At 44.3% G+C, this 10,939-nt stretch overlaps 1 protein-coding gene across 2 annotated transcripts; it reads right to left on the bottom strand.

The window, feature by feature from the left end:
• Positions 1 to 4,085: 4,085 nt before the first annotated feature.
• Positions 4,086 to 10,067, bottom strand: gdf6a (growth differentiation factor 6a). Of its 2 annotated transcripts, XM_040118430.1 has the most exons (3): positions 9,685 to 10,067; positions 4,547 to 5,086; positions 4,086 to 4,504 (listed from the first exon to the last, which is right to left on the bottom strand). In XM_040118430.1, the coding sequence occupies exons 1-3, from the start codon at positions 10,043 to 10,045 to the stop codon at positions 4,119 to 4,121; spliced, it is 1,287 nt and encodes a 428-aa protein (XP_039974364.1). In that variant the 5' UTR covers positions 10,046 to 10,067; the 3' UTR covers positions 4,086 to 4,118. The 2 variants fall into 2 exon arrangements, with proteins under 2 accessions (XP_039974364.1, XP_039974363.1); XM_040118429.1 differs by having other exon boundaries at positions 4,086 to 5,086.
• Positions 10,068 to 10,939: the final 872 nt, after the last annotated feature.

Below are 10,939 nucleotides of genomic sequence, written 5' to 3'. Positions count from 1 at the left end.
ACAAAAGACGTTTTAATTCTTCAAAAAGAGTTGAAGAAAAAGAATCCCAGGGGGGAAAAAAGTAGTGACCTCTGGCATTAAGGCACAAGCAAGTGTATTTAATGTTTGGGTCCGCCCCTGCCTTTGTGTTGAAGCCAGTGGTTCAATGAAAGGCAGCAGTAGGGGTCACTTCAGGCATCTGCTGCTCTCCTGCACCACTCATCTGTCCATCTGTGTTCGCTGCTGCCCTTCTGTCCACTGATACACACTAACAGACACGCAAATACATACAGAAGTCCACACTGCATCGACTTAGTGCGGAGAAGCAAAATCCTTGCCATGGCCCTATTCTCGGCCGAAGAAAAAGGTGTCGAGCTTTGCTGTAGAGGGAACCACGGTATCTGCGAAGCTCAGTGGGGCAAGAGGAAACCAGAGAAGGAGAGACCCCTCTAGAGGCAAAATTAAAATCTGTGAGCAGAGAAACGGTCATTGACAAACAATAAGTTGGATAAAAAATAAGCTGGATTTTATCAGTAGCAGTTTGAAAGTCAGGCCTTGGCAGTTGCCAAGCTCCTCTTTTCTCTTTCCCTTTCTAAATTTAAATTGTATCCATTCACCGAATCAAAGGACAAGATCTAAGTCTCTACGATAAATTTTCTAATGCTCCTCAACAAATTTCTGCTTACTTAGAGGTCCTTGCTGTCTGAAAGATCAGTATGATTTATGCCTTTCCTGTCACTGATGAGGACATCACTGATACTGGAGAGGTTAAGTATGAGAACATTTATGTCTCTATACGAGCCAAGATGTTTTTTTGTTTTTTTTATCTTGGAGGCGCTCCCGGGCTTTCCACTCAGAGCAACACCTACTAGATCTTCACTATGCAGCCTTACAGATCTCTAAAGAGGAGCCTCCACACACAGATGTGGGGTGTCAAGACTATTTGTGTTATACATTCTCCACATTTCTGATGAAAAGGACCCGTCGCTTAGCCATTTTCGGTTTGCTTAGACTAATATATTAGGACCAAGTTTCAAATAAACACAACTCTTTTTCCTGGGTCTCTCTTCCTCAGTGTGGAGTGGAGGGACAATAAGGCGGTTGTGATGAAGAACTTTATTGGAACATTTAACTTGAGAGTGAGGGATTGAAGCGGGTAAACAAAGCATTCCTTTCCCTTTCATCACCATTTAACTGTTCCCTTAACATTCAGTCTCACCTCTAAGCCAGTGCCCACCAGACCGGGGAACTTGTCAAATAAATATAAATCAAAAAGTAAAGCTCTATCTCGCTAGTTACTGTGCAGCTGCTTTTCTAATCCAGAATCAGCTGCAGAGCCCTCATCTCTGGCACTGAAGAGAGACTCATGCTGGTGCATAGTATCTCCCAAAGTGCACTTGTGAGCAGGAGGCATAGCACGGCTCGTAGTGGCATCCCGGCGATGATGTTCCAGACATATAGCCTGGAGGGCCATTTGGTTATACTCAAGGGAATGGTTGTTGTGTCAGTCATTTGCGGTGACCGCTAAAGAGTGCACTTAGCATCCTCTGTTTCCCCCTAGCAAATATGTGGGGAGTGACATGATACTGTACAAGAGCCTTGACAACATATAACATTTCAAAGCAATTTCCTAATTGTTTCCAGGCCAAGGTCGATAGCCTATATGGAAGCAATCCTTTCTTTCAAACTTCTTCTTTTTTTTTTTTGCATCCACAGATTGGGAAACATTAAAGTGTTAAGTAAACTTGACCCAGGCGGGGCTAATTCATTGGGAAATAGCTGGGGTTCGTACATTCGGTGCCATATCAGTGACAGTCACTCAGTGCATTTCCTTCTACTTGGATGGTCACCATATGTTTACAGGTTTTTTTGTGGTGCAATCCTGAGCCAGCCAGTCACTGAATAGTCACATTTGTTGTCTATGATGAGAGACTGTTTATAAAGAGGATTAGCTAGCATACCTGAAGGCAAAGGTATATGTGCTCCATATGCACTGTACACATCTTGTTGGGGTATTCTAGAGTTGATTTGGATTTTGAAAAAAAAAAAGTTTTAAGCTTAGAAAGTCACCATCAATGCAATAGTCTAAAATTGTCACAATATAGTATTTCCTTCATTTTCATCATTCTGTATCATCTTAAAACCAACAGGCAATGTGTTATCGAAGCTAGTTGTGTGACTTCAGCATGTTTAATCACTGGGAAAAAACATATTATACATATATTATACATATTATAAGTTTGAGTGAGTATGGTTGTAGGCTTGAGATCCAGTCTTTAGAAAGTTATTCATGCCTTCATAAGTTAAAAAAAACAAAACAAAAACAAAACACCAGTAATGTGATCACCTTTTTCATTTGAATGATCAATGGATGAAATTTAAAAAAAAAAAATCACTGGCTTCTTATTTCAGACATAAAGAAATACTCTACAATGTTCCTATTTGATGAGTTTACTTTAGTTTTACAGGAAAGTCAAACCCTCTTAAAAACACTTGAAATGGAGGAAATGAATGAAAATAGGGTGGAATTAATCATCAGAAGTACCAGGCTGGTGAACTTTGTTTTGAATTTTATTTGTACAGTAATGGTGTGGAATATTATCCAGTAATATATGTATATAAATGATCTTATATATCATTGTAAAAGCTCTTTACACTCTAACTGAATGCACCTCAAAACTCAGATCCTATATGCAATTATGAGGTAGACATTAATAATGGTATTTTCCACCCTCTGCGAAAAAAAAAAAAAAAAAATATCGAATACACCTTAAATTACTCTTATCAATGTAAGAAATATATGATTATCATGAAACTCTGTACATCACAAATAATAAAATAATTATAGAATAGAAATTATACCGATTTGAGTGCATTTTGTATATTTACAAAGAAATGCCTTTTTGTCATTTCTTCATTCGTTGCACTTTACAAAGTTTTCGACTGTACAAATATTTACAGCTCAAACAAAATAATGAACAGCAGTGCATTCAAAGCTAATGTGCATTTAAATATCGTCTCGTTTCGCGAGTCTTTTTTGAATATTTTCGTCGTCGGAGAGGACAAACTTTCTCGCTGACCGCGTGTCCTTGGCGCAGTCAGTTGTGGAAGTGCATTTCGTAAAGATGCAGACTTTTGAGCAAAGAGTTCGCCTCAGTAATGTGTGCTTTTTATACTTTTTTTCTTTTTTTTTCTTTTTTTTGGTTTGTTTTTTTGTTTGTTTGTTTGTTTGTTTGTTTGTTTTTTTACAACAGACCCCCGACTCAGGCACAAGTCTGGTTTTGTGTCCTTCTCTGTCCGCAAAGGCGCACGACGCATCTCCCAGCGCCTCTCAGCTGGTCTCCAGTAAGGCAAAAAAAAAAAAAAAAAAAAAAAATCTCTTGAGGGCATTGCGACCACCATCTTATCTCCTCCCATCAGACCAGTCTCTATGTGTGTGTGTGTGTGTGTGTGTGTTTAGTAGAGTAGACATTCACCCCCTTTATTTATTTATTATTGAACTTTTTTTTTCCTTTTTTTGTCCATCCATTTTTTTTTTTTTTTTTTTTTTTTTTACGTAATTTGCTAAAACAGGCACTTGGTCGGGCCTGTAATGACTCCAGCTGGACAGTGGCAATTACAGCCTGGATGCACATACCCAAAAGAATCCGGCCTGGCAGGCAGGATCACACGGCAGAGTTGCGACAAAGCGCTGACAGGCAAAGCCCACTGTCCTCTGGCCTCGGCACGAACAGGTGCACAGCCGGACTCAATGGGCTCCCGTCTCGCCTTCAGTCAGATCACACACACACACACCATGGACCCAATCCTTGCGCCATATGGACACGTCTCACTCGGGGAAACAAAAGCCTGTTTGTTGAGTGACAACTTGTTGCATGGATGGGAATGTATGTGCGTTAACACTTTAAGGCAGAGAGCGTAGATTAATGTGACCGTACTGAGTCGAAATAAATAGCAGACATCGCCTCTTGTGTGCATCCCTTTTGAACAAAGACAAGGCGCGTCATGCGTCAAAGCATTTCAGACCTGTGACCTGGGACCCATCAAGACATATCTTTGATTTTTCTGTCTCTGAAAGTTCGTTCGTTCGTTCGTTCGTTCGTCCGTTCGTTTGTTTTTGCCTCGACAAAGAGTGGCCGCTACCTGCACCCACACTGCTCCACCACCATGTCCTCGTACTGTTTGTACACCACGTTATTGCCCGAGTCTATGTACAGGATGCTGATGGGGCTGAGTTTGGTGGGGACGCAGCAGCTGGGCGGGGTGCTGTTGGGGTCCATGGAGTTCATGAGTGTCTGTATGATGGCGTGGTTGGTCGGCTCCAGGTGCGACCGCAGGGGGAAGTCACACACCCCCTCGCAGTGGTACGCCTCGTAATCCAGGGGAGCGATGATCCAGTCGTCCCAGCCCAGCTCTTTGAAATTCACGTGCAGCGCCTTTTTGCTGCACCTGGATTTTGACTTCTTCCCGTGCCTCTTCCCGTGCCGGTTGCTCAGCGCGGTCCTCCGCCGACGCCGGGGCCCCTCTCCCCTAACCCCCCTCAGCGGCACCCTGTCCTCCTCTGCACCCTTCGCCGCCGCTTCCTCCTTCTCGCCGACCGACCTCCGCGACTTGATCTTCTCCTTCATCTCGTTGAACAGGTTCTCCCTCTTCTTGGAGCGGGTGTAGGCCACCAGGATGGCCTTCTCCTGCTGGGACCGGGCGCTCCTCTCCAGACCCAGCTGCCTCAGGTCCACCTCGGTGTCCGACTTGCCAAGAGTGACCCTGAGCTGGAGGCAGAGCTGGTTCCCCTGCTGATAGTGACGGTGATGATGGGGGTGGTGGTAATGATGCTGGTGTGCTTTGAACATTTCCCACACGTCCAAAACCTCCCAGCCGGCCTTGGCGGAGTCCAGCGGGTCCAGAGACCTGGAGTCCAGCAGTCGGTCCGAGCGGCAGGGGTAGAGTTGGAGGTCGTAGAGGCCCGTCGTCTGCGGGGAAGTCTGCAAATCCCCGGGCGCTCTCCTGAATATCCTTAATTCCGCCCCGACCAGCTCCTCTCTGTCTGAAAGGGTTGAGACATCAAACAGATACTTTTGTCTTCGCAGAGGAGAGTGCAAAAGATCGTCTGCAAGGATAAGAGAAGAAAATAATTGCAGTCAGATTCACTTAGGGTGTACAGTGTTCAGAGGGATGGAGAGAGGGAGGGGGACTCGCATTCTCCCACAGAGGCCTTCTGCCCCCACCCCACCCCCACCCTCTCTCTCTCTCTCTCTCTCCCTTCCTCTCTTTCTTGTTTTTCAAATGTCCACCCTGAACCTGCCTCAAACAAACTACAGCTGACAAGTCCTCAGCTTGGAGAGGAATGGGAAAACTCGCAGCTAACACCACGTTGGTTGCTAGTAAAGTCTTAGCCTCACCAAGAATGAACAGACTTCCTCGGGCGTGACTACATCCTACTTTCACATTGAGTCATTTGTCACTGTGATTCTAACAGAATTCTCTCGCTAATAAACCCTTGTGCCTCGTGTATAATGCTACAGGTTAAATGAAGGGTTACGTTTACCAAGCCGCCTTTAAGGCTTCCTCCCTAAAACCGTTGCTCCCCAAAGTTTCTTCATTCCATTTCCTGCACGATTTGTAGCACATGAACAATGTGAAATCACATGATGCCAAGCAAACAAACTTCATGTCACATGCGGGAAGTATATAATCTGGCTTGTTCCAAAAGCCTCGTATAATTACATATCTATTTTTTTAATCATCTGTCATATAGGTCAAACTTTCATTCTTGACATTGCAGCAACAATAATCCAATAAAATCTGGCCATGTTCTAATTCCACGCCACTTTTAATCAAATTCAGTGTGTTTTAATGAAAATAGTTCTGCTTTCATTTTACTTGCTGACAGATTGATTATTAATTTCCACCACTTTGGCAGTGGGAGTGGACTTTTCCTTCTTTGCAGCTTCAGAAAAGTCCTAAATCTGAGCAGCAGTCGGGACAGCAGAAACTTGCTCAGCTTTCTTGTTGCAGACCTCTTGCAGAGTAGTAAGGCAAAGAAAGGAAGAAAAAAAAAAAAACAAAAAAAAAAACAAGGGGCCTAGTGATGTGAAGGCCCCTGGGTGCTGCCAGACACAACGTACCAAAGGCGACATACTGTACACTCAACCGAACAATACACAATTAATGCATTATTCCCTGCTGGAGACCCAGGAGGCCTGCAAATATTTCATCAAGGCGAACCAATGAGACTGGAATATAACACTGGCAGACAATGCGTGAAAAGGCGTCAAACAGATAGAAAAAGAACCGGGGCTCTAACAAACAGGGGGTTTCAGCTTCCCCGAGTGTTTGCTGCGTTTCCTAAAAATACATCTTGGATCAGACGGATTTATGTTTAACTTACAGCACTTTAAAATATGGACACGATTAGGTTTCGTCATTCTTTTGCTGCAAAAAAAAAAAAAGTCCACCAGAACAAGTTGTTTTGAATCAGCCTCCGCTTTAAATCAGATTTTTTTTTTTTCATGAACAAGAGGAAATCATTCTGCAAAGAGGGGTGAAATCATTCTCTTACTTCCTTATTTCCTGCAGTTTCCCCCTTTTTTTTTTTCCTTTGACAATTTTCCCAAATCGAGTGTCAGTGGTTTGAGTAAAGGCAAAACCCAGGGCAGACGTTTTACGAGGAAAGCACATTTAATTCAAGAAAAGCCCTGAAACAAGTAGCTACATTTGCGTTGAGAGCAAGTGAAATCCTGCCTTTTAAAGGTCAAATTTTCCACTCGCTGTGAAAAAAAAAAAAAGCCTTTAAACCTAAAAACTGAATTTAATTGCTTGTTGTGATGGATGCTTTGTGGTGTGTCTTAAAATATATAAGCTCAGTGCCTCTGCTGATTGTCTCCATTTCTGTCTGAATGGTTTTTTTTTTGTCTGTTTTTTGTTTGAATAAACGTTACATGTCGACATCCAAACATGCCCGCGATGGGCCATAGTTTGTGAAACTTGTCCTAAAGAGACATTTGAATGCAGTTGTCAGTTTCCCTCCCTGAACCCTGCCGAGTCGAACAGTAAAAGCAGATTGAAACCTTGTGCTCGTTTCAGTGACTTTCCGCGTATGGTCCACATTAGCTCTCTGTTTTTTATAAGACCTCAAACAAATCGAATACAAGTTCACCAAATAATTAACAGTTCTCAATTCCCATCATCCTCATTAAAGCACTTCCCCTCTTATATTTCATCTCATCCTGCCAACGACAACATTCCCCTTCATGTGCGCCTGCACGGACTGAACAGACTGTGGATGTTATTAAGAGATAAAAATTCGTGTTGACATTTAAAAATGTACAAAGTTGTCTTAATTTCATTATTATGTAAAACGCCATGTTTTTCCATTACGCTTGGATGCTTGACGGTGGATAATTGGTGGAAAAGGCGGTGGATTTTTTTTATTGCTTGGTTAAAGCAGCATCCTGTGCACTTTTGTTTGACCTTGTTGGTTGTATTTGAAGAAACGCAAAACATGTTTTTGTCATCTATGCCTCTGTTTAGAGACGGGAGGGGGGGGGGGGTTAGGAGAGAGAGGCCGGGCTGCACCATCTGCGCTTTAATGAGTTACCCCAAGTGCCAAAAGTAATTTTCAGATTCGGGTTATTCTTTTCTGATCTTGCCTTTTCTGACCTCCAGGAAACACCCTGCCTCGTTTTATAAGCAAATTTCATTTACCTAAAAAAGGGTATGAGCCAAAAAAAAAAAAAAAAAAAAGGAAAAACAAAGCCGTAGATCACATAGGTGCACTCAGTAAAACCTGTCTCCTCATGGATGGATTATGCGTAAAAGACGCAAAGCCTGTTGGTTTAAGCGTCGAAAGCTGCCCCCGTGTGTATTTTCTTTCCCGGTGGCGGCGATTTAAACAACGAAAACACCCAGCTGAGGCCGCTTCGCCAGGTGAAATGCAACGCAAACACTTAGGGGATGCTGGGAGGAATCCCAAAAGAGAGCAAAGGCGTTTGAGCTGAGAAAACGGCAAGAAAAAGGATTTTCCGCAATTAAAGTAGCGGTGGCAAAGGGAGGTTCGAGCTGTAAAACAAGAAAAAAATTAAATAAATTAAAAAAAAAAAAAAAAACACCAACCACTTCTCAGCAGAGGAAGTGCTCTTTCATTTTTTTCCCCCCTAGTCGTTTTTTTGGTGATGTGCCCATCGTGGCCGAGCTGGGTCATTATGGGAGAATAGACAGTGTTTGATATGTTATGACATGAACACTCAATTAGATCACCGAGTTCAAATACTCCAATCAGCCGTTCGATGCCAAGCAGCTCTCAGAGGGTCCAGCTCGGGGTCAGAGCCAGTGACACATCACATCAAAATCACAGTAGAGAGCGAGGCGTTTCTCCTATCAAATCAGTTCCCACTGCAAGAAGTGGCCGCACGGATGAAGAACTTTAGTTTTATATTCACCGTTCAACAGTCTTTTTCTTTCTTTCTTTCTTTCTTTTTTTTTTGTCTGAAAACGAGCAAATGTGTGGGGGGATGTCGCATATTTTCAGTGCGGTCAAGTTTTTCGAGGAAAAAAAAAAAAAGCAGTTGCAGTTGTAAGTTTTTGTTTGTTTTAATTACACCTCACTGAGCATAAGCCTTGAAAAAAAAAGCTGCTGTGCGCTGGAAAGAGCTGAACCTACACCTCACCGCATCCTGGACTAATAAGAGCAGGTCTTGATCAGCCAACTCTGGACCCCACAGCTCATCACGATGGACATTTTTTGCAGCGCGCACTCCGCGTCCCGGAGCCGAGGCTCGGGAGTGTTTGAGACAGGAGGGAACGCAAACAAAGATAGCTTTTATTTCTCCTGCAAAGATTAACTCGGCTTATGTCCCCTTGTGTGTGTTGGATGTGTTTGTGTTTATCAGATTGTGTTTGTCCGCGCAGGCCGGTCAAATCACTTGGTTACACACGTTAACTGACCCAAACACCTGCTCCTCACACCGAGCAGCTCTGCCCCTGGCCCCCAGCTCCCTTTGTCAGCACAAGTTGGCCATAACGGGCACCGTAACGGCAGCAGATTGAAGTGCTGGTCGTGGGATTAAACTGCGTTTGTATATTTTAAAATGTACGGGCTCATTTCGGAATGTTTGGGTTTGGAGACCAGTGAAAAATCGAAAATGAAACATCCGCAGCAAGTGCTTTAATACCCTAACTGAAAAAAAAAAAAAAAACAACTTTCCTGCCTATTCACGTGGAGGCTGGGAGCCGAATAGTTTTTGCTGCAGCCTGCACTGACAGTGATTTACAGCCTTCATTTAGGGGGCGCCTTAATTAGCGTTTTACTGTCGCGTTACCCGGAGGTTAATTTAAGTGTAATATAACTTATTCGGACAAAAATTGCACGTTTCGGCGACCGCGCGGCAGCACATCCCAAAGAAAACCCCAAAAACACTGCTCACAACTAATCCTGCAGCTTCCGAGATTTTTGCTTTGAACACTTGTGCCTGTGATTTATTGATATTATCTGCTCGTAAAAGGGCATCTGCGCATTCTTTTTTCTCCTGATTTAAAGCGTGCGTAAAGGTAGCTGGGAGCTTGTCGGTTCCTATGCGTAACTGTAGTTTTTTGACCACGCTGTAGCAGGATCTAAGAGGAGAACACTAGACCAGTCAGTCGAGAGAAGAAAAAAAAGTGTGCCACAGAATAATGCGAGACTGGAGGTGGCAGCGGACTGAAACCAACCTGTTCCTCTGTCCACAAAACTTGTTATGGTGTTGGCAGATTTAGAGGAGCGGAAAAAGCTTGCGTTTAGTCCGAGCTTTTCTGCAGCCGAGTATGTCCTGTATATGGAGAGCATGTATTCATGCGGCACAATAGCGTCCTTCAGGTCTTCTTTGTGGTGGCCCGCGGTAGGATGCGAAGATGCGAAGATGTCTTTTAAGAATTTTGATGACCTTTGCCCGTCCTGGTGAGGGACCCTGGCTCCCCTGTTCCGCCTCGGCGCGGAGGGAGAGATGATAGCAGCAGACTGGAAGCACGGTATATTCCCAATGAAAACAAGGAGCAGGCCCAGATATAGCATTACCACTCGAGATGCGTCCATGGCTGGAGGAGTGACCGGGGAGATGTTAAGACACTCTTCTTTTCTTTTCCCCCCGCTCGGTGGAGTCGGATTCCGGGGGAGCCGCCGGAGCCGGAGACGGTGTGCGCGTCAGGGTCGGAGAGCTGCTACTTTTGCGCTCTCTGGTCGCACCAGAAGAAGTGCGTTTTGCGCTCTGGACTCCACACGAGAGCGGAGACTGTTGGGCCGAGAGAAACACGCCCACATGGTCGCTCAGTGCGCGGCTCCCCAGGCCAATTCATGTCACAGACCTGCAAACAGAAGCGCACTAGAGCCAGCGGACCGCCACAGGATAAAGACAAGCGAGTCCATGTGGGGAGGTTGTCGTTGTTGTTGTTGTTGGTTTAGCAGCCAATTTGCTGATCTGTCTTCGCCGCCCACAGAGAGCAATAGTTTCATTTATTTCGGGCGACAATAACTTAAGGTTAATTATGATATTAACCGGTGCATCAAATTAAAGGGGAATGAAACTACTGTCAGTGTTGCCTCCTTCGAGGACTCACAGAGGGAACTGATTTGGGACTACGAGCAACACACACGCTGTGTCTGAGCAAGCAGAAGGGATGTTTCCGTCCCGACCGAGTTTGTTGACCGGAGTAGGTGTACGTCCACACAGCTTCCAGGAAAAAAAAAAAAACGCACACAACAGAGTTGTAGGGCTCCTTATCGCAGAGTCTATGACTGTCTGAAATCTTCCAAGGACACGTCAAATCAGATGAGATTAGACAGACTGAACACACAGGGGGGTCATAAAGTTGTGACATTTTTTTCCCTGAAGAACCATCGTTTTGAAGCTGAATTTCACACGGTATTAGGCGGGAGATTTCCGTGAACCGTATGAGCGATGAAATAACACGGCAGGCGGAATTTCACGGG

Source organism: Xiphias gladius, chromosome 22 (genome assembly GCF_016859285.1).
Source record: "Xiphias gladius isolate SHS-SW01 ecotype Sanya breed wild chromosome 22, ASM1685928v1, whole genome shotgun sequence".
NCBI lineage: Eukaryota > Metazoa > Chordata > Actinopteri > Istiophoriformes > Xiphiidae > Xiphias > Xiphias gladius.
The sequence above is the reverse complement of the archived record's forward strand: the minus strand, read 5'-3'. Positions and strand labels throughout refer to the sequence as shown.

Excerpts from the sequence above, each read along its gene's own strand:
- gdf6a (XM_040118429.1), bottom strand. The coding sequence starts at position 10,045 with ATGGACGCATCTCGAGTGGTAATGCTATATCTGGGCCTGCTCCTTGTT. Across the intron at positions 5,087-9,684 it reads TTTTGTGGACAGAGGAACAG|ACGATCTTTTGCACTCTCCT; the intron begins GTTGGTTTCAGT and ends TTATCCTTGCAG.